Source organism: Octopus sinensis, linkage group LG17 (genome assembly GCF_006345805.1).
Source record: "Octopus sinensis linkage group LG17, ASM634580v1, whole genome shotgun sequence".
Classification (NCBI taxonomy): Eukaryota; Metazoa; Mollusca; class Cephalopoda; order Octopoda; family Octopodidae; genus Octopus; species Octopus sinensis.
Window position 1 is genome coordinate 27,670,040 of NC_043013.1, and position 21,581 is coordinate 27,691,620.

The window sequence follows — 21,581 nt, forward strand, 5'->3', positions numbered from 1 at the left end:
TCAAGGCAAGTATGATAGAGGGACAAGAGTAAGGGTTTGAAATTAAAATGTAGAGCTGGCATGCCAGTCTTTTATTAGACAAAATAGTCATAACTTTTGTCGTAAGATGAGTTTTAATTGACTATATCTTACCCACAAATATGAGGGCTTGTGCTTTTATTTGAAATAATATTAGTTAAGATATTAAAACTGAAAATGCAGTAAGACTAAGGGAGAGATGAGAAGTATATGATCTACTTAAATCTAGCAAGCAAACTGGTTGACTGGATATTAAAAAATTACCAGAAGTTAGTTTATTTCTTCAACAGAAGACTGATGAAAGATGAGGATAACAACCAAACAAATATCGTCCTAGATTGATGTTGGGTTGTAACCAGGTAAAACTGATCTTTGGTTACAGATAGAATAATATTAAGAAATGAGATGTTAGTATTACATTAAAATTTATGTCAATGAATAGTGAAATATGGCTATTGTTTAGATATCCATTTTATAATGATGGATTAGCTTTTTGGATAAGATTCCTATACTTAGGATAAAATTCTTGTTTTGAAATAAACTCTCTTATCATCATCATCATTTTAATAGTCACTTTTCCATGCTCACATAGGTCAGATGTAATTAGTTGAGGCAGATTTTGCATGGCTAGATGCCCTTCCTGCCACCAGCTCTTACTTGGTTCCACATAAGGTTATATTTCTCTATGACCAGACATGTTTTCAAATGAAGGACACCACTTGCATGATGGTGACACTTGTTTACAACTATTACACAGTGTCAATGCAAAGAGACAGTAACACACACACTCACATACAATGACTGCCTTCTTTCAGTCTCCATCTACCAAATCCACTCAGAAGGCTTTGGTTGGCTCCGAACTATAGTAGAAGACACTTGGTGAAGGTGCCATGCAGTGACACTGAACCCAGAATCATGTGGTTGGGAAGCAAACTTCTTATCATATAGCCACATCGTTAACTTTTGGTCAGTCCTGACCCAAAAATGTTCTAAGCATGAGTCCACAATTTTTCCTTTTCAAACTGTATCTAGGGTTACACTATCCATTATAGGGTGTTATTTGGAGAAGATTTGGTTGCTATTTCCAGCAAATCAGGTGACCGCATTAGACTGGTTTCCTAATTGGTTTTACTTGATTTGTTTCCTCCAAGTAAAGGTGTGTGGCCTAGTGGTTAGAGTGTTGCACAAGATCATGGTTTCAATCCCCAGATCAGACAGTTTGTTGTTTTCTTGAGCAAAACACTTCGTCACATGTTGCTTTGCAATTATTCCAACATCAGACATGTGGCACACCATGCACCTGTACAGGTACTATTGATTTGATGGAGGGAGCGAGCTAATGTGCAGCAAAAACATTTGATCACTATAAGCCAGGGGTGGGGAAACGCATGCCTGCGGGTTGGTAAACTCGTATGTACAAAATAAGTAGATTTTTCAGTTATAAAATTTATACAATATTCGTGCGACATAGGTCATGTTTCCATTATGACTTAAAATGATTAGACTCGAACTGAAAATTGTCCTGTTATTTCCATTTGAATGGAAGTTTTGTTTTCACTCTAAAACACGTATTGCTAGGTTTGTACCACCCCCTTGAGACCCAACTACACTCTAGCTGAAAAATATAGAATACCGCATAAGTAATATAAACATCCTAAATTCAGTGGCAGTGTTAATGAAGATGTGAGGCATTAATTTAATGTGTTAAACTTACCTTTATTAATGTATATCAAATTATACGTGATCCACCCGCTTATCTTTTTCTTTGGAAACTTTTTCCCACTGCACTAAAAAGTTTCCTCCCCCCTGCTATAAACAAATCATCTTTGTAAATTGTTCAGCAAAAAGTTGTCTTTCTTAGACTGCAAGAAACCACCAATATTATTATTATTATTATTATTATTATTATTATTCCAGAAAAATGCTTAGTGCATTTTGCCTGTCTTTATAGTTTGAGGTCAAATTTGCCTTTCCTCCTTTCAGGTTTGATAGCATAAGTCGTTGAGTGCTGGGGTCAATGTAATCAACTAGCCCCTCCCCCAAATTTCAGACCTTGTGCCTATAGTAGAAAAAAAATATTATTATTTGTAAGAAAATTTATAATTGATAGGAAAGCTTGGAGAGTGTTTGTGGATGGATGAGTGAATTTGATGCTGCTTAAAGGGATGTGCAATCAGCATGATGTGGTGGGGGTAAACCGGCATATGTTGTCAGGCCCTGCTGCTGATATTGGGGGTTGCGTTCTATGCCTTGCCCCAAGCATAGAATGGGACTTGCTTCTTTGAGCTGGGAAATGAATGGAATGTCTGGTGTGTGTCTTCTAGCTACCTCCTCCTAAAAAAATGGAGAATAGGCCTGGGTATATAAAAAAAATTATTATCATTATTCCTCAAATGGAACTGAATAAGAAATATAAAAAGACAAGCATCAGCTTCTTCATTTGACTATTCTTATGAAATGTAATACTTATAGTCAAATTTGGATATTGTTTAAGTGGATGATATTGGAAATATATATACACAGTAATATGCTGAATAAGGTGTGCAATAACAAAATTGCAGAAATTATAGTAAATATGTAAATCTTTTATCGTTTACTTGTTTCAGTCATTAGACTGAGGTCATGCTGGGGCATCACCTTGAATTTTAGTCAAATGTTTTGACTACCAATACTTTTTTTTTCTTTAAAGCCTGGTTTGCCAAACCACTAAGTTATAGTGACATAAACACATCAGCACCAATTGTCAAGCAGTGTGTGTGTATGTGGGACAAACAGACTAAGACACACATACATAAGCATATGTATATATATAATGGGCTTCTTTCAGTTTCCAATTACCAAATGGGTTCAATCTCGCTGCATGGTACCTTGGGCAAAATGTCTTCTACTATAGCTCAGGTCAAGGCCAGCCAAAGGCTTGTGAGTGGATTGGGTAGACAGAAACTTAAAGAAGCTATCAGATATATATATATACATATACATATATGTATATATATATACATACACACATATACATATAAATATATAGTCGGGGTATATTTCCGCTGGATCTACTTCATGAATTCTGCAGTTGATGAATGAATAAAGACTAATGCCAAATCTATCTTCCACTTCATTCATCAATTATTATTATTATATTATATATATATATATATCGGTGGCACATAAAAAGCACCATCTGAACGTGGCCGATGCCAGCGCCGTCTTGACTGGCTTCTGTGCTGGTGGCACGTAAAAAGCACCAGCTGATTGTGACCGTTACCAGCCTCCCCTTGCACCTGTGCTGTTGGCAGGTAAAAAGTACCCACTACACTCACGGAGTGGTTGAGGTTAGGAAGGGCATCCAGCTGTAGAAACACTGCCAGGTCAGACTGGAGCCTGGTGCAGCCTCCTGGCTTCCCAGACCCTGGTTACACCATCCAAACCATGCTAGCATGGAAAACGGACGTTAAACGATGATGATATATATATATAGGTGTGTGTGTTTGTGTCTCCTTGCCTTGATATGGCATGATAGGTGTAAGTGAATGTATCTCATGCAAGTGGTGTCTTTCATACTCAATCTTCCATGAAAACCTGTCTGGTGATGAGGAAATATTACCTCACGTGAAAATAGGTGAGGATTGATCACAAGAAGGGCATCCAGCTGTAGAAAATTAATTTCAATGAAATTCTGTTTGACCCATGTGAGCATGGAAAAATGAATTTTAAAATAATGAGGATAATGATGGTCTACATTATATTTTGAAGAAAATGCAGTGAGTTTGTGATTACACCTTTTGTCCGGAATTATTGTTTTTTTTTGTTTTTTGTTTTTTGACATATTTTTTACAAACACTCTCCACCAAAACATCTACCTCTAACTTTATAAACTGCAGTTCTGGTTCACAGATAGGGTCACATGGAAATTTTTTTTCTTTGGATTATTATTTCCCTTGAAGCTATGGTGTAAAATGCAATACTGGAAAATACTTAATCATTGAAATCATACCAATGAAAATTGCGGGATGACAATGGCAACAGAAGTCAATGCAAGTGGTCAGCCTTTTAACTCAGATTTCATCCATTTTTGCCTCATATTTCATTGAAATTATTCTGAGTGTGTGTGTGTAAACTCAGGCATGGCTGTGTGGTAAGGAATTTGCTCTCAGTCACATGGTTTCAGGTTTTGTCCCACTGCATGGCATATTGAGCATGTGCTTTCCACAAGTGCCTCAGACTGACTAAAGTCTTGTGAGTGGATTTGGTAGATGGAAACTGAAAGAAGCCCATCATATTGGTGCCTGTATGTGTCACTTTGTCTTGACATCACATGATAATTGTGAATGAATGTCACTGTCATATAAGCTGTGTTGTTCATTTACAGTATTTTGCAAAAAAATGTCTGGTATTGAGGAGATATCACCTTGCTTGGAAACAGGTGAAGGTTGGCAGCAGTAAGGGCCTCTGGCCATAGAAAACCTGCCCCAAACTCTGTCTGAAAAGTAAATGTTAAAAGCATGGTGATGGTGATATATTTTCTTTTCATGAGTTAGTCAGAGAACAAGGGTACATACTCCCAGATAGGTTGGCTGTGACAAGTGTCCAGTCAAAACAAATGCAAGTCAATCTGCAGTAAAACTTGAACGAGGGTGAGGAACAAAGGGCTTTAGTTCTTGCAAAGGAGAAAACTTTACTGAAGGCACTCATGGTGATGGTGTTAGACCAGGCCTACTATTCAAGTTAAGTATTTGATTATTAAATGAATTACTTTCTTGAAGTAATTCAAAACTTTTGTTGTTGCAGAAAATAAATGGTTGTGAGTTTAACCCTTTTGTTACCACATTTCTATTGAAATAACATTGCCTTTGTTTCAATTAATATTAAATTAATTTTGAAAATAATGAAAAAAATTTAGCAAAATCACTTAGTCACTATTAAGCTGGTCTTTGGAACATAAATTAACATGAAACTTTGAAGGAAGGTTTTAATTTGGATCACTTTAAAATGGGAAGTTTGCATAATGGAATGAAAGGCAGGTTGGTATCAAAATGGTGAAGATGTTAGATTCTAATCGGGTCATATTACAACCATTGAAACCATATTGTAATGTATTACTGAGCAAGGTAACAACTGACACCAATTTGCCTCTCTGCTAAATACAAATTCCACTGCTGCTTTGATGGTTGAACAAGTGGGAGCCATGAAGGAAAGGGCATCCATCTGTAAGAGTTGACAAAGCAATTTCTTAAATAAAACAATTAACCAACCCTTGCAAGTATGGAAAAATAGTTGTAAAAAGATGTGTGACATACCTTTCTTTCAGAGAGTTACGAAAGTGATGTTCAATCATTACAATCAAGAATTGACTCTTGTAACAGACTTTTGTCACATGGAGCTAAATGTGTGCGTAAAGCTGAGTGCTTAAGTGTTTCACAATCATAATGCCATGTATGGCACCTTGGGCTTCTTTTCCTATCTTAGCCTCAGATTGACCCAAGCTTTGGGAGTGAAAATGGCTTAATAGAAACTATGGAATTCTAGCATTGTCCCATAAATTATCATACTGATTCTGCTTGAGAATTACTTTAAAATGTAATATTCAAATTGTTTTGAATGAATCATGCATTATCTTATAGTTTTGAAATTTCAATGTAGTGGTTGTTTACATTGTAGAATAGGTGTGAGAGGCCAGATCTGACCAGTTTGAACATGCAACATGGAGAATATCTTGGCCAGTTTAAATGCTAAAGGGTTAAGGATACAATTTTCACTATAAATACTAAACCACTCTGAGATAACCATTCTTAAAACTACAGTGAAGTTCAGGTCTGTACATGTTTCTGTAACCATTTTGTTCATAGCTGAATTCAAATTTGTTATTTGTTATTCTATTCTCAGGGAGGAATGAATGAAAACAATGTTGATATCGGCATTGCTGCTACCACTTTAAAGCCAACACCAGAAGAAATCACTGTCAGTGTTCCGGAAAATGTGACAGCAGTAAGAAATATTTCAGTCTCTTATTCTAAATACATTGAAAATTTTCAAAAAATACCTTATTGATGTCTTTTCTTTCTATCTGTAAAGTAAAGCAAAACAGAAGAGTTTGTTCATGAAATATTTAGTTACAACATCTTAAGTGCATTTCATTAACAATAAAAAAAAAGAAACAGTTATATAAGGGAAAACCTTAGTAGCTGATTGCATTGGCAACTTTTCAAACATTGTGTAACTCTCATTAGTAATCTTTAGTATTTATACAGAATTGTGAACAGTATTATGCAGAGTTATGCAATCTCTGAAGATTTGACTGTGCAATAATTTTCAAAGAGTTATAGAACTGGTACTTTCCATTGTCAATGAAATATGCATAAGATGACATAAATATTTTAGGAATAAAGTGTTCAGTTTTGTTTTATTTTCTGTATGTACTCTGACCTAGCTGCTGCTAAGTCTAACCTTTGGTCATGCAAGAATACACATGGAGTTTTAAATACTAATTGTTTGCCATGCAATTGAAATTTAAACTGCATTATTTATACAGGTGTGGATGTGTGTTGCAGCCAGTTGCTCAAACATAGATGTGAAACACTGTTTTTTTATTTCTTTTACCCTCCTGTCATTTTAACCCTGAAGAGAGATTCTATCAGGTCATTAAGAATGAAATGTCCGATTTTGAATTGAAAGTTTATTTTACTTATCTCAACAAAAAGCAATGCAATTAATCAAAGTATGCACCTAAATTATCAACACAATTTTGCCATTTCATTGGTAGCTTATTTATGCCAGCAGTGAAGAATTCTGGAGAGCAAGAGATGATGAAATCATGAAAGGCTGTTTTTGTATCTTCTTCAGATTTGAAGTTTTTTTCTTGCAAAAAGGTATGAATGCCTGGAAAATGTTATAGTTGGTGCAAGGTCTGGTGAATATGGTGGATGACAGAGTCCTGCCAAGTTCAGTTCTTGTAACTTGCGTTGCATTCTTTGTGCAACATGTGATTGAGCATTGTCTTGCAAGAGAGTTGGCCAGTCTCTATTGACCAATCTTGGTTGTTTAATTGCAAGTTCACTCATCATTTCATCCAATTAGTTGATATATACATCCACTGTAACTGACTTAGCAGGTCTCGTGAAGCTGTAGTGGATGACAATAGTGCTAGGCCACCAAACTGGCACCATTAACTTTTTTTGGTGAATATTCCTATTTGATTGTGTTTTGGCACTTCGTGTCTATGCAACCACTGTGCAGAATACTTGCTATTGTTGAAAAGAATCCATTTTTCATCACACATAATAACATGATTCAAAAATGGTTTGCTTTCGCTTTTATGCTGTGACAGCAAAGAACAGCAAGTTTCAAGATGTTGTGTCATTTGATGCTCATTCAGTTCATGTGGTACCTACTTTTCCAGCTTCTTCACCTTGCCAATTTCTTTTGGAATCGAAAATCAAACCTTGCTCCTAACTCATGGATAGTTTGAGATGTATCTGCTTCCTCTCAGTTTCCAGTTCATCATTATCCACCTTGATCTTAGGTCTACCACGGGGCTGATTTTCAAGAGTAAAGTCACCAGACCGGAACTTCTCAAACCATTGATGTACAGTGTGCTTATTTGTCACATCTTCACCAAACACCTCATTGATACTTCGAGCTGTCTGGGATGCATTGTTTCCAACTCATATTCATAAACAACATGAATTTTTTTATCTATCCATGGGTTCACAAAAATTGATTTACAAGAGAAAACTCACAATATAATCAGACACCATGGATTGCATTTCAAAAAGTGATGTAACTCTTCACTGTTGTAAAAGAAAGTATTGTCAGGATAAAACATTAGAGTTAATGACTGTCAAATTTGGTGCTTAAGAAAATTAGACATTTCATTCTTAATGACCTGATATATCAAAATGCACTTTGACTGTACTCTTTTGTCATTTTTTCCAAATGATACTGGTCTTGATAATGCAGACCAACATTGCCATTGTTGGATTCTGTTTAATACATACATATATAGATATATAAGAAAAATATTGATAGAAATCCCATATGTTGTACCCAGTGCAAGCTATGGGCACTCAAAAACTAAAGTGGAACCACAGGAAGGTTAACAGAGAAAGTAGTCTTTGTATGCAGCAGATGTACCAGAGGAATAAACACTAAGAACATACAAGAGATAGATTCTCTCCAATTTCCCAGTAGTAGATAATTTCTGTTACTTATGTTACCTACTCAGCAGTGGAGGAGGATGTCTGAAAGTATAGTTGCTAGAATAAGAATAAGATAGAAAAAGTTCAGGGTAACAGAAGGTCTTACTCTCAGACTGAAAGGCAAATTGTATGATTCTTGTGTACAAACAGCAATGCTACATGGTTGTAAGATATAGGCCCTGAATGCAGAGAACATGCAAAGATTAGAAAGAAATGAAGCTAGTTTGCTCTGGTAAATGTGCATATACCAGTGTAAATGTGTTGAGAAAGGTCATAAAGTGCATTAGATGTTGTGTGCAAGAAATAAAACTGCACAGATGTGGTCCTATGATGTGTATGGATGATGACAGCTGTATAAGTACCAAGTGGATGGAACTTGTGGAAGAGGAAGACATGATGAAGTTGTGGAACCTGATCTCAAGATGTTCAGTCTCATGGTGAAGGACCAAGATGAGTGGAATTTCACTGTGCTCAATAAGAACCATCTGTCATGGTGAAAATGCATTTTTTAAAACATTAGGTTTATGTCTATACACTCACCAGACCCTGCTCCTACACCCAATCTGGTCCCCATCAAGCTTTCCCCACCTTTCATTTTTCTCACATCTATCTCCCCATCACTCTACTAACAATGGCACTATTCAGCTGCTGTAATCGTATGGCAGGAGATTCTGCACATGTTTCTTCTCCTTTGTGCTACTAGTTACTTCTCTGGAGCCAGTTCCATTTAAAATCTATATTTCATTCTCTGTGTCATCTCTTTCCATTTTTTCCCTATTAACTTAGGGCCCCAGTTTGAGGATGACCTATTAGTCATATTTCTTTTCTCTCCCATTCTTTCCCCATTAATTTTGGAAGTTCTGACAAAACTATGAAAAAGAAATGCATACTGGAGATTGTCTTTTGTTGCTCCTTTTTTTTTTTTATGTGGTCAAGACTGGAGAAACTAAGACCTAGCTTGACTGCTTGAAGTAGTGTAGACTGTTAAGCACACACAAAAGCTATGTGGTGGTGTCATAGAAAAGTTTACCACATTGTAGACTTATATTGCCCAAGCTACTGTCTCACTACAACTCCTTCCAGCAATAATATGTCATCTTGGTAACAAATACAGTTTACTATTTCTAGTCAGCCATCTGATCTATTCTTGTTTTTCATTTTATGAGTATAGCTTCTGCTATCTACCGTGTATCTATCACATATTAAGTTCTTGGGCAGTGTGCCAGAGATCTTGTTGCATTATTTATGTACATATTGTTTGCACTGAGTGCACAATATTGAGTTCCTACATCACAAGCAAAAGTACTTCCCAGATGGCATCAGGATTCTGTACCTTTTGTTACTAATTAGTTCTTTAATTTTCAACTGTTTATATACTCTAGACCATTTTTCCAGGTTTGAAGATTTTCCTGCAGTGCTTTAACAAATTCTGTATTGAGAATTCGGTCATTGGCATACAAAAGTTACCAAGGGCAACCTATTTCAATTATTAGGGGACTAAGGACAGAGGCCTGTTAAAGACGTAGCTATGCTAACGTGGGTGGGGGTGGTACGAGCAGAACTTTTAAAGGGGCGGCACTTTTCATCCTGTTGTAGGCAGTTGCTGTAGGCAATATGTGTTTTTTTGTGGGGTCCGGGGGCAGCAAACAGAAGGGCTGCCCCAGGTGGTACACACTCCAGCTATGCTAATGTCTAGCTCTACATTAAATACTCCTCTAAACTCTGACAATCCTGACCATTGTGTGAATTGTACCCTTTTATATAGTCTGAACATCCCACAAACCATTTAACTACTCCTTTATCAACAAAGGCAAAATCATTTGTTGTTTGATATATTTGTAGAGCCAGTCAAATAAACCAGTATTTGCATCATAGCTAGGCATTCTTGCCTCAATCTCCCATGTCAAATAAATACAAGCTAACAAAGGAGATGTTATCTGATTGCTCAGCATGCTAAAGATAGCAACCAGTTTTGCTTTATATCTTACTGTTTTAAAAGATAATAGTCTTATATGCTCCTAAAAACATGGGATGATCATGGCTGGAATGTCTCTTATAGTAGATCTTTCTCAATTTTTTTAGTTTTTATATCTAACTAGCTCATTCTGTTATTTTGTTTAATAATGTTATGACCTTTATCTGAAGTTTAGTTTAATTAAACACTCCATTTAGATTAGTGTACATTCAGATCTGTAACCAGTAAAAGATATGAATATTATTTATAAAAAAAAGAATGTAGTTTTATCATGTCTTTTACTGTATTAAGAACTATAGTAAAATATTCTTCTACCATATAAATCATATAAAAAAACATTGGTGTAATCTTCTCTATCATCTCAGATAGTCATGAATGAAGTTGGTGATCCTACAGTGGCTTTGACAGGCTCTACAAATGTAGCAGTCGATGGTGAAGACACTGTCACAACTACTGTTGCTGAAGGGTTGACTGTATCGAATTCGGTTATTAATGTCGAACCACCAATAGCAAAACCACCACCTCGGGTTGTAAATACAGCACATTTAATGACACATATTGTCAATCCAGATTTGAGTGATGACTCAGGTAAGCTAAATTTTATCATTTTTTTCTTGTTGTCTTTATGTTATCTACCATTTGGCCTTATGTGATTTGCTCAATTAAAAGTTTATTTGATTTCTATCTTGTCACTTGTATGATTTGAGAGTGTCAGCTCAGACTGTTTGGTCATGTTGCTTGATTTTCCGAGTTAGACCCTTTGTATTGTGTCCTGTTCTCTGAGGATCCAGCTCATGTTGGTTAGCGATATGCCACATGGTTGCAGTGGATGAGGAAGTATCTCACAGAGATGAGGACTGAATGGAACATTGCTTGAATGGTTGCCCAGAATGACCTGAGCAAATACTGACAAATAGTGGATGCAGCAGTGCCTTCAGTCCATTAATAGGCAATACTTGCCAATTAATGCATCATTAAAATTTGTTTGTCTTTTGTATTCTTTTGAGTTGGTTTGCATCAGTGATGTTATTTTTATAAGATATTTTACTTCATACAAGCCAAAAGTGATAAAAGTCCAGTTTGAATTTATGTTGTTGAAACATTATGAGTCAGCCAATGTGAAAATCTTTTCTGTTAGAAATACAGGCTAAAATAACTGGGCAGAGGATTGGTTGAATTATTAGAGTCTTGGACAAAATGTACCTTGCAATATCTTTTCAGCTTTTTACATTTTGAGTTTAAATCCCATCATGGTTGACTTTGCCTTTCATTCCTACAGGTTTCATAAAATAAAATACTGGGGCTAATGTTATTTACTGTCCTCCTCTTCTCAAAATTGCTGGCATCATGGCCAAGATCAACTTTACCTTTCAATTCTCTGGGTCAGTGAAATAAAATACCGTTTAAGCCCTCGAGGTTGATGATGTTCACTCATCTGCTCAAAATTGCTGGTCTTTTACCTAAATTACCAACCAAAGGAGGCAAGCTGGCAGAGTTGCTAGCATGCCAGACAAAATGTTAAGTGGCATTTCTTTTGGTTTTATGATATGAGTTGAAATTCCACTGAGGTTGTCTTTCATTCTTTTGGGGTACCTGTTGAGTACTGGGGTTGATGTAATCAACTAGTGCTCTCCACCAACATTTTAGACTTTGTGCATAGAGTAGAAAGAATTATTATTATCAGTGGAATATAGGATATATCCAGTTTTCACTTTGAAGTTCATCCCTTCATCTTTCTTTGGCTAAGAAGGCAGATGATGAAAGAGGTTGTGTAGTTGACACAACTTGAAGGACTAAATATAGTCTCTATTCTCTTTGGCCAAGCTTTCATCAAATTCTTCATTTTCACTTGAAGAGGAAAGTACTGTCATACAGTAAATATGTTGAAAGGTGGGGGAGAATGGCGAACGTGGCTCAAATGAATGAGCATACTCTAAACATGTAACTGTAGATTGGGAGATGACAACTGAGAAGAGGCACTCACTGTTGTTGGCCAGGGCAATCCAGATTTATTTTCATTCTATATACATGATTGCAGTTTTTTCTGGAGATGATGATTCCTGTGATGGGGAGCCAGCAGAGAAGCGGATGAAGTTAGAACAAGATATCAATATTGATATGGACCAATCGTTAAAGGTAAAAGATAATATTTTGTTAGACATATTTTTAATGAACATTTCACAACCTCTTTCATTCTTTTTCTAAGGTCTTCTATCAATGCTTGAAGTCATTGTTTTTGTATGATGATTTTTTCATCCTAGTAACCTTATCTATGGAGATGAAACATTTTTAACACTACATTTTAATTAGTTTGATCTCTGTTCTAGCTGGAATCCTGTCAGGTTCTGTGTATGTAACCAAGAATAAGAAGAGACTTGATGATGATCAGAGATCAAGCTTGTAGACATAAATATTAAAACCGGTTTCATTTCTAAAGATGAGGTTAACAAAAAAACAACAACATTAGAATCATGTCAACAATAGCTCATTTTAAACATTTAAGGCATTATTACCTGATGTTATTGTGCATATTTGTGAAAGTATTGTAGAGCAGTGAGATTAAACCCAGAACCATGTACCTGAGAAGCAAACTTCTCAAGACACAGCCATGTGCTATTAAATAACAGAACAAAGCACTTACTACAATCACAGAACTCAATTTTCTCCAAATTTGTTATTAGAGAATAATTTATAAATTCATAACATTATGTGTACTAAAAAAAAAATCTATTGTATCATTTTAATTGAAAAATCAACAAAAATACTTCTTATTTTGCAGCAAATTTTATTTAATATCAACAAGGCAATCTGTTTAAGGCTTGATAGTATAGAAAACAAGCTTGAAAATGTTGGATTACGAACAAAATATTTGGAAGTTAAACTACTAGATTTGGTAAATCAGAATAAGACTGGCAGTAGCAATACAAATTCATACGCTATGAAACGAGGGTAAGTAATCTGAGGAGTAAAATTGTTTTTGAATGCTACATGGTAAATTTTGTAAACTGCTTTTAAATTTAATGAAATGCTAATGAAGTATTTTTTTTTTTTGGTGCTTAATATAGTAAACATACATTTTAGATTGAGATTTAAAGGCAATTTTGGATTTTTTCTTCAAATATTTCAGCTCCACATCTCCTTCACGACGTTCCGGTGCCCTTATCGTTGGTCTTCCACAAGACAGAAATAGTGGTATGTTTTTCTTGTTTTTGTTTTTATTTTGACTATTTTCAATGATTTTGCATTTATTTCTAAGTAGTTTCAATGTTGTTTATCTCTGGCTCCCATAAGTTAGGAGTAGAAGGAACAAAATTCAAATAATTCAAATTTTCCTTGAAAAATGAAACAGACAAATATAATGTTTATTACTGGATTATCTCTTGCTAGATTGATCAGCCTCATTGGATATAATGGAACTCATTTGCATGGGATTAACTACATACATACACACATGTACACACATACACACACACCACCACCACTACCATCGTTTAATGTCTGCTTTCTGTGTTGGCATGTATGGGACAGTTTGACAGGAGCCGGCCAAGCAGAAGCCTGCACCAGACTTCTGTGGCTGTTTTGGCAGGAGTTTTACAGCTGGATGTCCTTCTTAACACCAACCACTCAGCAGAATGGACTTAATGCTTTTTATGTGGCACAAGCACAGGTGAGATCAGTTTTGGCAAGGTTTTTATAGCTGGATACCCTTCCAAATGCCAACCACTTTACAGTGTTGACCTGGTGCTTTTTAAGTGGCACCTGCGCTGACAGGTTCACCAAGTACCTTGCAAGACAAAAAAAAAAATTAAAAAATTAAAAAAATCTTTTGAGAGGGAGAAATCATTGGAAGAGGTGATCTTGTGTCAGATGATGAAATGTTATAGTGAGATCGAGAGACAGAAACTAGTACTTTGCTGTAGAGGAGGTACAGGGTTATCTGACTGGAGAGAGAGAGAGAGAGAGAGATGAGAAGTGAAGACAGAAACAAGTGTGCTGCTGCAAAGGAGATATACAGTTATCCAACCTGAGAGAAGTGCAAAAGAAGGAGAGAGAGAGAGAGAGAGTGAGAGACAGCAGGATAGAGACGGCAGCAAAGTGCTGGGCATACTCATAAGAGGCGGATCAGAATATAAATGGGATGGTTGAGTAAAGAAGAGAGAAATATAGATGGTGGCAAGTGCCAGGGCATGCCCTTCAAGTTCAAACATTATAATGTAAGTGGCAGGATATTGCAAAAGAAGCATGATTAGAATGTGGTGGGTGGGGGTGAGTGGTGAAAACCTGGGTATATATAGAGTGAGGATGCTACTGGATAGCAATGATACAGAGAAACAGGGCCATGAGGACAGGATTGAGGAGTAGAGGTAGGCATAGTGTATTAGGGAGTGGGTGGTAAGCCTAGTGCATGAAGTGGAAATGTGAGGAAGAGAAGAGATGTAGTTTAGTTTGTTGTGGTAGGGTGTGTGAGAGGTTTTCTTATTAAGTGTGAGTGGGACACACAGCACTTCTAGAACTCAGTTTTGCTGACATGAGCAGGTCTTCTCGACAACCTCTTATTGCCAGACATCTCGGTCGGTCCATTGATCCAGGAAGATGTGGGATGGAGTGATAAAGACTGATCTCAAGATGTTGGGCCTCACAGAGAATATATATATATATATATATATATATATAATCATCATAATCGTTTAATGTCTGTTTTCTGTGCTGGCATGGGCTGGACAGTTTGAAGGAGTTCACGAACTGGAGAGCTGCACTAGGCTTTGTCTGTTTTTACAGAGTTTCTACACTTGGATGCCCTTCGTTGGTAGTCTAATTATGCTTGGATAATGATTAGGGGTTTCTAGTTTTTGGAGGTTCTGTCACACACACACACACACACACACATAGGATTGTATGTATATATAAGAGATGAATAACAGTATGCCAACAATAGCTAACTTAGACAGACATAATTTAGTAAGCAAAGACAATCATGCGTTATAAATTTATGTATTAATATATGCTTATTTGTTTTTCAGAGGATGAGAGTCAATTTCAGAAAGGTAATTCATATTTTACAATTTTGGTCTTTTGGTCTTTACCCAACCTTCACAACCATAGGTGAGTATATGAGGGGGTGCTGAAAAGTTCCTGGCCCAACCTTCCAAGTTCTTTTACAGGGTTTAGAAAAACTGAAGGATCGTTGCAATAAGTGTGTGAATCTGAGAGGGGAATATGTTGAATAAAATCATAATTAACTGATTCTCCTGTATTTTCTTTTATCCAGAGCCAGGAACTTTTCAGTATCCCCTCATTGTTATGAAAACCAAATTAAAGACAGCAAATTTGGCTCTGTTTTTTTACTAACCTCTTCTCTTCTGAGGATCGAATGCTGAACTGGTACACCTGCAATTCTAGCATCTAATTCAGTCTTCTGTCTCCAATCACTTGTGAATACAACTCTGAAATACTTCAACTTTTCCACTTGCATTAGTGATGTACCACAAACATGCTAAGTGCACTGGGAGGACTTTCTTTAAAGGACCAATGTGTCTCGGTTTTCTCAACATGTTACTTGAAGATAAAATCCTCTTTATTGATCAGAAAAAAATCATATGTTTAAGGGATATTTTCAGTGACTATGTTGAGAATGACTCCTTATTGACTAACAAATATTTTGTAACTATGCAGCCTTTTTACCTAAAATACATCCACACTTTATTTTTGTAATTCTTTTTTTTTACTTGTTTTAAATTTATTCAAAATAATATTTTCATTTCATTTCATCTTCTTTACAATTCTCGAACAAATTAATCATTTTTCAAAAAGAAAATACATTGTCAAGTTTCACTCTCCCCTTCCCTTTAGTGTTTTTATCTTCGTTTAGATAATTCAGATGTTTTTTATTGAACCAGTTGATTTTACAGCTGGATGCCTCTCATGCTAATTGCTACTTAGTTGTAAAATATGCCATGTTTATCTGTCTTACTTTTTTTTAGATCATGCAGTGTTATTTTATTTATTTTTCTTTTTAGGAATAGATTCTGATATCTTACAAACCATGCAATTAGAAAACAAAGACAAAAAAGGCAGTATGTATATAAATTCTTTTATATGTGTGTTTATGTAATCTTATTTTCTTAAACTTGCAATTTCTGTCTGTGGTTAACTTTTGAAGCTTATGTATAAATTTCAGTATACATCATCATCGTTGTCACCATTTACCACCCACTTTCCCTTTTGTGTATGGTTCAGGCAGAATTTGTTGAGGCAGATTTTCTACGGCTGAATGCTCTTCCTGTTGCTAACCATTACCTATCTTTAAGCAAGATAGTATTTCCCCATGGCTGGAAACAAACAACCTCGCTTGTATGATGATGATGCTCATCTACAACCATCACATGATGATTGCCTAGACAATGGCACACACAAACATGTATTTACATATATGACAGGCTTCTTTAAGTTTCCATCTTGTAAATTCACTCACAAGCCTGGAGCTGTAGTAGAAGACATTTATTCATGATGCTGTGCAGTGGGACTGAACCCAAGACCACATGGTGGGGAAGCAAGTTTCTTAACCAGACAGCCATGCCTGTGGCTATATCTTAGCATAATAATATTTTATCCATCCTCCAATATACATATATATTAAAAACACACACAATCATCATCATCATCATTTAACATCTGCCATCCATGCTGGCATGGTTTAGACGATTTGACAGGGGCTGGCCAGGTAGAAGACTATACCAGGCTACTGTTTTGACATGTTTTTATGGCTAGATGCTCTTCCTAACACCAACTCTCCTGCAGAGTGCACTGAGTGTTTTTTTACGTGGTACCAGTACATAAAAAGCACATATATGTGTGTGTGCATGTGTGTGAAATATATTTTACGTTCAGGATGTAGCTATTTTGCTTATTTTTCCCAACAACATCCAGTGTAACTTGCACATTTAAAATCTAAATTTTTTTCATATATTTTTTACTTATTTTTCCAGAGTTGTTGACTCCCAGTGATTTCAATTCAAATGTGGATAGTAACTTCAGAAACATTGGTCCAAATGTTACATTAATAACATTAAATTCTGAAGGTAACTATATTCCAGTTTCACTTTTAGATTTGTGTTTCTGTTTTATTTGTATCATAATTTTTAATTAGAAAAAAAAACCAGAATCCAGAAAAACTCATGGGAACACTTTTAGCAAAAATTATGTAATAAAGTTTGTAAATTTAGATTAGTTTGTATCAGGTCAGGAATGGAAGCATGCAGTGTTGCAGTGCATTGCTACATCTACTATTTGATGGCATTGCTTGGGTCATCCCAGGCAACCCTCCAGGCAGTGTCCCAGTCACTCCCTCATCTCTGAGATATTTTCTCATCTGCTGTAAACATGTGTGTGGCATGTGGTCTGCTAACATGAACTGTCACACCAGCCAGATCCTCAGAGAGGAGAACACACTATGCAGGATCCAACTCAGAAAACTGAGTAGCATTGCCAAACAGTCTAAGCTGAGACTCTCAAACCATACAAATAATAGGATGCATCCCAGTCTCTGAGTATAGTCGTTAGATGGATACTAAATCCAACCAACAGTAAGCCATAATCCTGCGAAGCATCCTAGTGCCTTGGACAGTGTTAAAGTTTACATTAAAATTTGAATACAGATGTTTCAAGTGAAATCCTTCTTGGAGAGAATAATTTAGACTGTTTAAAATAGCATTATGCAAATAAGTGTTCAACTTGACAAATGCGACCCATTTAATACCAACCCAGGTGAAACTGCATCTGGTTCTTTGATACAAACTTCCTGTTTTAAAGTGATCTAAATTAAAACATTCCATCAAAATTTCATGCTAATTTGTTCCAAACACCAGGTTAATAATGGCAAAGTTATTTTACTAAATTTCTCATTATTTTCAAAATGATTTGAAACAAAGGCTGTGTTTTTTAATGGAAATATGGTGATGAAAGGGTTTGTTTGCTTAGCATTTCTGTCGGTTTAGAAGAGTAGTGTGTCTTTAATAGCGAAACAAAGAGACAATGAACGTTTTTTGGGATTAAACGTAATTATTGTATTATGAAATGAATGCTTTATGTTTAAATATCAGTTTGCTAAATTTAAAAATAATTTAGAGAATTAGAAATAGATAAGAGTAATTAAGACTATAAGTGAAAAGAGCTTGCATTGATTTTGGTACCGAGGCTGCACTTTTACAATTAACAGTCCTACCTCTTTGCTATATCATAGTGCCAATGGCTGAGTATTCTACTGACATGTCTCTGTTTGTCTGTCTGTCATGATGGTGTATGGTTATACAAATATAACTGCTTTTCAGAACATTTTATGTTTTTTTTTTAATATTTTTCTTTTCACTTTTTAGAGGATTATCCAAATGGGTGCTGGCTTGGTGATGAGCTTAATCTTGAAATGCGGGTGCGTGTGCCTATATCTTCAAGGTAAATATTTTTATTGTTCATAAATCACTTCTCATTTTTAGTTGTTATTGTTTTCTATTCCAACCTGTTTTTGGATTGTAATGTGAAACTGTTCATTTTTAAAGTTTACATGTTTAAATTAAATCCTTTTGTTGTGATTTTATGTAAGAACACTTTATGAAGTTATTTTCCAAACACTAGTTTCAAAATGACAAAGTTATTTTCGTAAATTCCTGAAAATTCTTGTGTTGCACCTTGGGTGAGTGTCTTCTACTATAACCCCAAACTGACTAAAGCCTTGTGAATGGATTTGATAGACAGAAGCTGAAAAAAAACTCATCGTATCTATCTATATATATATATTTATGTGTATGTGTGTGTGTTTATGCTTCTGTTTGTCCCCCATCATTGTTTGACAACTGCTATTGGTATCTTTTTTTTTTTCAGACATCTTCAAGGTCTGGTGTCACTCCTTAGAAACAAATAACTTACAAAAGGAATTCTATGATGTTTGATTAAAAAAAAATCATTCTGTTAAACACAGAACATTTCAAACTTTATCTTTTGTTTTGAACTCCTATTTATCTTCTTTCAGTGACCTTCTTCATATTCATTCTAATTGTCGAACAGCTGAAAAAATGGCATTGACTCTACTTGATTATTTGTTTGACCGAGAAACACAAGCTTGTTCTAATCTGTCTGGTATGGGTAAACATGGCAAGAAGCAGTTGGATCCTTTGATGATCTATGGCATATGGTGTAAGTAATCCTGTAAATGTGAACTTTTATTAGTTTGTTTATAATTGATTTCTAGCATTGATACAATGTCATGCATTTTAGAAGAAGGTATAGGCGTTTTAATTGATTTTGGTACTTGACTGGTATTTTATTTTATCGACCTTGCAATGTTTATGTTTTTGAAACAAAATTAATCTTCATTTGGCTTTGCAGAATTGTAAAAATATTGATTTGTTCTTTATATAAATGTGTGTGTGTGTGTGTAAAACTTAAAAAGTATTCAATTAGTAACATTTGCATCATAATCCCTGCATTATCTCATAGCTTTAAGATTTTGATGATGTGGTTGTTTAATTTTAGAATGACATTATAAAGTAGGTATAAAAGGCTGGGTCTGGCTGGTTTGAAAATAAAACAGGTAGAATATATGGGCCTTATGTGGCCAGTTTAAATGCTTAAAAGGTTAAAAGAGCCAAGTTGCCTAATAGAGAAAATATATGTAAAAAAAAAATAGCTTTGAAAAGAATGTCAATAATGATTGATTTTCTTAAAAAAGCAAATTTTAGGTCGTAATGACTTTTATTGATTTATTTGATGAAGAAGCATTTTAAGAAACATTGAGTGAATAAGCAATGATCCAAATAAAACTACAGCCTACTATTGTTGATTCTATTGTATGTTCATTCAATCAAAATGTATCTTCATCTTCATCATTGAAGGATCATGTTCCATGTTGGCATGGGTTGGATGGTTTGACAGGATTCAATGGGTTCAAGGGCCATATTGTGCTCCAGTGTCTGCTTTGGCATTCTTTCTATGGCTGAATGCCCTTCCTGACACCAACCACTTTACAGCTTGTACTGGGTGCTTTTTTTGGACTACCAACACTTAGTGTGGTCACTATATAGCTTGCAAGACCATGAACCCCAAGGGAGAGGAGATTGACTTTATACTAGAGGGTGAGGGGTTAAATCATGAGAGAAGGTTGATGCAAACACAATCCCACTTTTTGCAGGAGTGGGTTGTAGACAATTGAATCAATCTTAGCTATGCTATTGGTATTTATTTTAACAGAGGGATGAAACACAACACAGATACTATGTCTAGTGACTTGCCACTTCTGCTAATTCACTGCCTTATTATTGAACATAATATCAAGTTTATTTTAATCTGCTCACTATTAACTTATCTCTGCTCTAAATCGCTCTATATTAATTTTAACCCTTTAAAATTTAAACCAGCCATATCTGGTCCCTCATATCTACTTTCAATGTCATTCTAAAAAGAAACAATCATCATCATCATTGGCATGGTTTGGATGGTTTGACTGAGAACCGGCAAGCCAGTAGGCTGCACCATGATCCAATCTGATCTGGTAAGGTTTCTACAGCTGGATGCCCTTCCTAATGCCAACCACTCTGAGCGTGTAAGTGGATGCTTTTTACGTGCCACTGGCATGGGGGCCAGTCTGGCGGCACTGGCATCGACCATGCTCGAATGGTGCTTTTTATGTGGGGAGCCAGTCAGGCAGTACTGGCATTGACCACACTCAAATGATACTTTTTATTTGCACGGAGCCAGTGTGGCGGCACTGACATCAACCACACTCAAATGGTGCTTTTTATCATTGAGATTGTGAAGCTATGAGAAAATGTATGATTAATTCAAAACAATGTGAAAAAACAAGTATTACATTTGACAGAGTAATTTGAATGCCAGAAGAGTTAAAATAACCATTTAAAGTTGTCTTTTAATGTCCTAATGGTTTTTGTCTTTCACTTTTAGGTCATTTAATACAACGGTTTAAGATCAATGAATCTGACTGGCAACGAATCAAACAGAACATAGACTCCAAATGTAGAACAGCTTTCCGTAGAAAGTCAAGAGGTTTGCCTCTTGCTGTAAAGGCTTTCCGTGGAAGAGCCCCACCAAGTTATGTTCATAACACAGGGTTTAATTTTAATTCAGTCGTGAATTCACAGAGTAATTTTTATGATTCAAATCTACATGAAGACACAAAATTTCATATACAACAGGTGAGAAGCAATGAAAATATTTCTCTCTAATTATGCACTGATGAATATAACATCAGACATTGGATGCCTTTTTTTTTTAAAATTTTTTTTATATATATTTTTTCTGTTCGCTTTCAGCCAGTTGATTAGGTTTACAAAAATTTAGAAACACTTGTGTTGTTTATACATTTTCCCGATACACTGTTAATGTAAGTT

General features: G+C 35.6%; 1 protein-coding gene across 4 annotated transcripts in view; it reads left to right on the top strand.

Annotated features, from left to right (window-relative positions):
• The window catches only part of LOC115220679 (protein BANP), a 39,640-nt gene that overhangs the window by 5,486 nt on the left and 12,573 nt on the right, over positions 1–21,581 (top strand). For all 4 annotated transcript variants that reach the window (XR_005002677.1, XM_029790796.2, XM_029790797.2 and 1 more), the window contains exons 2-12: positions 5,899–6,000; positions 10,551–10,773; positions 12,224–12,321; positions 12,965–13,134; positions 13,313–13,377; positions 15,207–15,230; positions 16,203–16,259; positions 17,172–17,264; positions 18,558–18,633; positions 19,208–19,371; positions 21,136–21,386. Coding sequence is in view for 3 of the 4 variants with exons in the window: in XM_029790797.2 (XP_029646657.1) it covers positions 5,899–6,000; positions 10,551–10,773; positions 12,224–12,321; positions 12,965–13,134; positions 13,313–13,377; positions 15,207–15,230; positions 16,203–16,259; positions 17,172–17,264; positions 18,558–18,633; positions 19,208–19,371; positions 21,136–21,386 (1,323 nt within the window). In the remaining variant the exon portion in view is untranslated. The remainder of the gene's footprint in view (positions 1–5,898; positions 6,001–10,550; positions 10,774–12,223; positions 12,322–12,964; positions 13,135–13,312; positions 13,378–15,206; positions 15,231–16,202; positions 16,260–17,171; positions 17,265–18,557; positions 18,634–19,207; positions 19,372–21,135; positions 21,387–21,581) is intronic.